This window comes from Microchirus variegatus (genome assembly GCF_963457635.1).
Source record: "Microchirus variegatus genome assembly, chromosome: 8".
NCBI classification, from domain to species: Eukaryota; Metazoa; Chordata; class Actinopteri; order Pleuronectiformes; family Soleidae; genus Microchirus; species Microchirus variegatus.
The window spans coordinates 11105325-11110507 of NC_139809.1; the positions used below are offsets into that span (position 1 = coordinate 11105325).

The 5183-nt window shown below is 42.8% G+C and overlaps 1 protein-coding gene across 1 annotated transcript; it reads left to right on the top strand.

The window, feature by feature from the left end:
• Nucleotides 1–207: 207 nt before the first annotated feature.
• On the top strand, nucleotides 208–4975 carry LOC310930556 (hyaluronidase-5-like). Its single transcript, XM_083893584.1, has 4 exons — nucleotides 208–228; nucleotides 2081–3043; nucleotides 4385–4474; nucleotides 4564–4975. The coding sequence occupies exons 2-4, from the start codon at nucleotides 2102–2104 to the stop codon at nucleotides 4972–4974; spliced, it is 1443 nt and encodes a 480-aa protein (XP_083749710.1). The 5' UTR covers nucleotides 208–228; nucleotides 2081–2101; the 3' UTR covers nucleotide 4975.
• Nucleotides 4976–5183: the final 208 nt, after the last annotated feature.

Here is a 5183-nt window from a genome sequence, read left to right on the forward strand (position 1 = left end):
CATGAAAAACATCCACCACGACCTCGCGGTAAAACTCAAAACACCTCAAGGCTGCAGGTCTCTCAACTCTGACAAGTTTCCACACGTGTGCCGCCTCTAATGTAACAGTGTATTTAAAGACAAGCTATTTAGACTCCAGCAGAAGAGTGAGGCTAGTTTTTACGAGTAATACCATCAGGAATAACAGAGGACGGAGCTTCAGCGGCGAGAGGTTGGACCTTATAGCAGGTTGGTGCTTTGTCGATGTTTAAGTGTTTGAGTTTTACTGGGATTTTACAGAAATTTAACAGGCATGTTACTGGGAGGAACTTTCACCATAAACATAACATGACAGGAGAGTCATTTATTTTTTTGCGAACTTTAAACTCCGGGTTTACAGAAATCCTCGTAAAAATAATTCTGATTCTGTGACCTCATAAATCCAACACCACTGTGTTGAGTGTCTATTACTGCAGGCAACAGTGATATTTGCAGCAATCAATCAATGGAAAAAACACTCAAAGGTGTTGATGAGCAAGAGTTTTGGCCAGTAACCCAGCCGATCAAAGCAACAGGACAAAACAGTAATTCATATCATACGTGATTAAATCCTTAAATAAGTACCTAAGTGGTAAGGTCAGGTACAAAGTCTCAATTATATTAAAGAGAAAGATTGAAATAATGCGACTGTATTTGTTGTACTTATTTTTACAACAAAGTGAGGGCCTGATGTCATGTGCTTGTGATGGGAATGCTGTTAAGGTCTGTCCTAATAAATAATGATAATACTAACTAATAATCTTATGTGTGTACACTGTAATGGCTGAGGTTTCCTGTGTGGTTTCTCTGCATGTATTGTCACGCCATTAAAGACTTGACATGCTTTACTAAGTTAAAAACTTGTTTCCCAGTGAGGACAATAAAGTCTCTCCCATCTATGTTTCCATGAAGCCAAAGATATGACAGTGATTGACTGTGAACATTGTACTATGAATAGATTGAAGAGTATTTGGAGCATCTCTAAAGTGTTTGATTTCAATCCTCTCTTTATGTTCAATCTGCCACAAGAAACATGAGAGTTGATTATTATTAGAAACCAGTAGTAAAAAACCATAGCACCATAACTGTTTAGCTTTTAGAATGAATACATTATTGAGGGTCTGCTTAGCAAAAATAGAAGTGCAGCAATAAAACAATAACATATATGGGCATGACAATATTTGGGAGCAGTATTCATATCCAAAAAAAGATTGTTTATGACCTCTTGTGAAATTCAGTTCTCTCAGGTATAGCGATGTTTTAACATCTTGGGTTTTCTTGCTTTCGTGTTGCTTTGAATAGAGATTTTCTATTGTGCAACAATTGGAAAATAATTATTGATTGAGATCTTTGTCTTTATGATATTAAAAAAGAGAGCGATAAGTCTTGCCTGAAGTCAAAGAGATTTGGTGCCGTATCAGTGCTGTCACAAAAACTTGTCCAGCTCCATGTCTTAACGTGAAACGATGGCTCCTCTGTTCTGCGGTGCTGAGGAAGAGCAGCAATAGAACAATAACACAAAACCATGTGGCCATGATGATATTTAATGGGTCAACTGTACTAATTGATGATGTTGAGCTTTTAGAGTTAATAAATAATTGAGGGTCTGCTGAGCAAAAATAGATCTTGAACATCATTTTATGAATTCTAGCTTTTATATAAAGTCTAACGATAAAACAACAACATATAAGTAAGTAATTACTTTATAGGTTGATAAAGTGATATGACTCCAAGCCTGCTATTACTATTCAAAAAAGATTGTTTATTACATATGTTGAAATTCAGCTCTCTCGGGCAGATGCTTTAACATTGCTGGTTTGATCTGGTTTTGAATAAAGAGCCTGGGGTCAGTTACTGAAGTCATGTTTCATTTCAATAATCCAACAAGGAGAAAACAATTACTGAGTCAGATCTTTGTCTACAGGATATTAAAAAAAAACAGATAAGCTTTCCCTGAAGTCAAATAGATTCGGTGCAGTATCAGTGCGCATAAAACAACTTGTCCAGCTCCATGTCTCAACATGAACTTATGCCTCCTCTGTTTGCATGTTCTTTTCTTCAGAGACAAGAATCCTGATTGAAAATGAATCGGGTGAAATTTCTTCACGACAAACGGCAAGTCTTCGCCCTCTTCACTACGTTGGCCCTGATGAGCTTGTGTCGGGCCTTACCAAGAACAGACCCTCCTTTAATTCATGATGCACCCTTCCTTTTCATGTGGAATGCCCCAACTGAGCTGTGTGAGAGCCGCTTTGGCATGCCCCTCGATCTTAGCCACTTCCATCTTATCAGCAGCACGCTGAAAACAGCAACCGACCAGAGCATCTCAATATTCTACACCGACCGCTTTGGCATCTTCCCCTACGTGAACGAAGACACTGGCGATGTTTACGAAGACGGTCTACCGCAGCTGGTTGACCTTGATGAGCACCATGAGGAGGCCGAGGATGACATTCAGTACTACATTCCTTCCAACAAACCAGGACTTGCGATACTTGACTTTGAGGAGTGGAGGCCACAGTGGGCGAGAAACTGGGGCAGCAAAGACATCTACAGAGACATTTCCATTGACGTAGTCAGGAAGAAAAACCCCACCATGACTGATGATCAAGTAGAGAACCGGGCAAAGATGGTATTTGAACGTGGAGCCAAGAAATACTTCCTGCGCTCCATCCGCATTGGGAGGAGGCTGAGGCCCAATAAACTCTGGGGTTACTACTTGTACCCTGACTGCTACAACTACGACTACAACCAGGACATGGCAGGCTTTACCGGAGAGTGTCCCGAGATTGAGAAAGACAGGAACGATGAGCTCACATGGCTCTGGAGAGAGTCCACAGCCCTCTATCCATCCATTTATCTGGAGCTGGTGCTCAGAGACTCCCAGCAAGCCAAGCTGTTTGTCCGCCATCGAATCCAGGAGACTATCAGAGTAGCAATGCTTTCCAACAGCTCCTACTCTATCCCCGTTTATCCCTACATCCGCCCTGTGTACAAAGACAGTGTCGACGACTACATGTCAGAGGTCAGATACACCTGTGCTTGCTCAGACAGACACATTTTCTGTAATCTTTCGTCACAAAGGCACACTTTTCATTCATATGTCACTATTTCCCATTTATTATCTACTGTGGAAGCCCACAAGAGTATAGGTTTTTTACACCTCTTGGATTAAGAGATCTCTGTTTTGCTCCATTGCTTCAAATAGATCCAGATCCGGAACAACTTAAGGCCACATTATACTTCTCCGACTGCGTATGCGTTATCCGTCTGCGTCACCACGGAGACGCCTCGAGCATTTATACTTCTGCGTCGTGGTGACGGACACTCGCTACAATTTCCCGCCCGATCAGTAGGGGTCGCTGCGCAAGGTTGTTCTGCTTCAGGCTACAGTGAGCAATGGCGTCCGAGAAAGAAAGAGAGAGAAAGACTGTTGTTGTTGAAACAGTGGCCGTTTCTCACTTTTCTGTGTGACGGAACGCAGTTTTAAGATAATTTGAGGCGAGAAATTGGCCATTTAGGGTCTAAACATGTGCTGTGTGTGTATAGATATGACGTATTTATAGTTCGGCAGCGGCGTTATCGGCGGGGATCAGCTCCGCCTCTGTCAGGACGCCCGGAGCGCACTGAGAGCCGGCACAGAGCAGCTTCGCTCGGCCTGTCCTGAGGACCAATCGCAGCTCTTGCCGTCTCCGTTGTCCCTTGACGGAGTGACGGACACTTAAAAAATATTTTGTGCAGACGGAGACGACGCAGAGGCTCTTCGACAGTCTCTGCGTCGACGCAGAGTCTCTACGTAGCCTACGCAGAGCACTTTACGCAGAAGTATAAATTGGGCTTTACGCAGAAGTATAAATTGGGCTTTAGTGTATACTGATATAAAACAGTATATCATTCAGAAAACATACATTTAGCTTTGCAGATTATCCGGCCAAATTCTACCCTGTAGTGTGAGGGGTTAACAGGGGTGATTTACACGCATCGGCTGCATCAGAGGCTTCCCAATTTCAAATCCTTAGTATTAAACATGTTTGATATTTACGACTGTTGGAACGTACAGTAGTGTTATGAAGCAACCAGAAACCTAGTGACTCCCAGTATTGTTCGAACATATTGGCATTGTGTTTAGGTTCTGTGTAAAATGTAATTTACAGTCAATGGGGCTAACTCTCCACCATCTACTACTGTTATATATCGGGACATTATACTCGAGCATTATCACATTAACTAGAAACATTTCACCAAAAATTATTTGAAAACCAAGCAGGCACATTTTGCTGTTACTGACTGACAAAAAAAGCATAGCATATTTTGCTAGAAATGGTAAGGATTCTATATGTCAATTATTTTTGCTTTGCTTTTGCAGTTCGATCTGGTCAACACTATTGGAGAAGCTGCAGCTCTCGGCGCAGCCGGTGTAATTTCCTGGGGAGACATGAATGTCACAGATACAGAGGTAGAAACTTGGGTCATATTGTGTGTTTTCCAGGAAAGATTAATTTGCACCACAATTAACTAACTAACTCAACATCCCACGTCCTGTAGGACTCCTGCTTTGACGCTCGACGCCACCTGGAGCAGGTCATGAACCATTACATCATGAATGTCACTGTGGCAACACAGCTCTGCAGCCAGGCCATTTGCCAGAGAAAAGGTCGTTGCGTGAGGAAGCGGTGGAACGATGACGTCTACCTCCACCTTGACCCGCGTCGATACCAAATCCGGAGGGTTAAGCGAGGCGGCCCGCTTTCTGTGAGTGGCGGCCTCTCGCAGGACGACATCAACTGGTTTGACCGCCACTTTGACTGCATGTGCTACACCAAAGAGCCTTGCAGATCGGTCTTAACAGTCAATCTCATTAACGAAGCCTTCGTCAAGGGCAATGGAGTTGTTGACGGGCCCCGCCCCCTCATGCTGGTGATGATACTACTCTGTCTGAAGTATGTAGCAATGTGATTTGGGCTGTAAAGTTAATGCAATTGCACTGTTTATTGTGTTAGTTGATAATGTCCTATTACTTGTGACTTTGAAAAGATGAGGCTGAATTAACCTGTTCAACTTTTTATGCCACCTCTTGAAGTAACGTTAAAATACAGTGGTGTGAATAGGTCAGGCAAAGTCAGCTATGGTCAGCTTTCCACAGGAGGCGGATTTATGTAGAAATG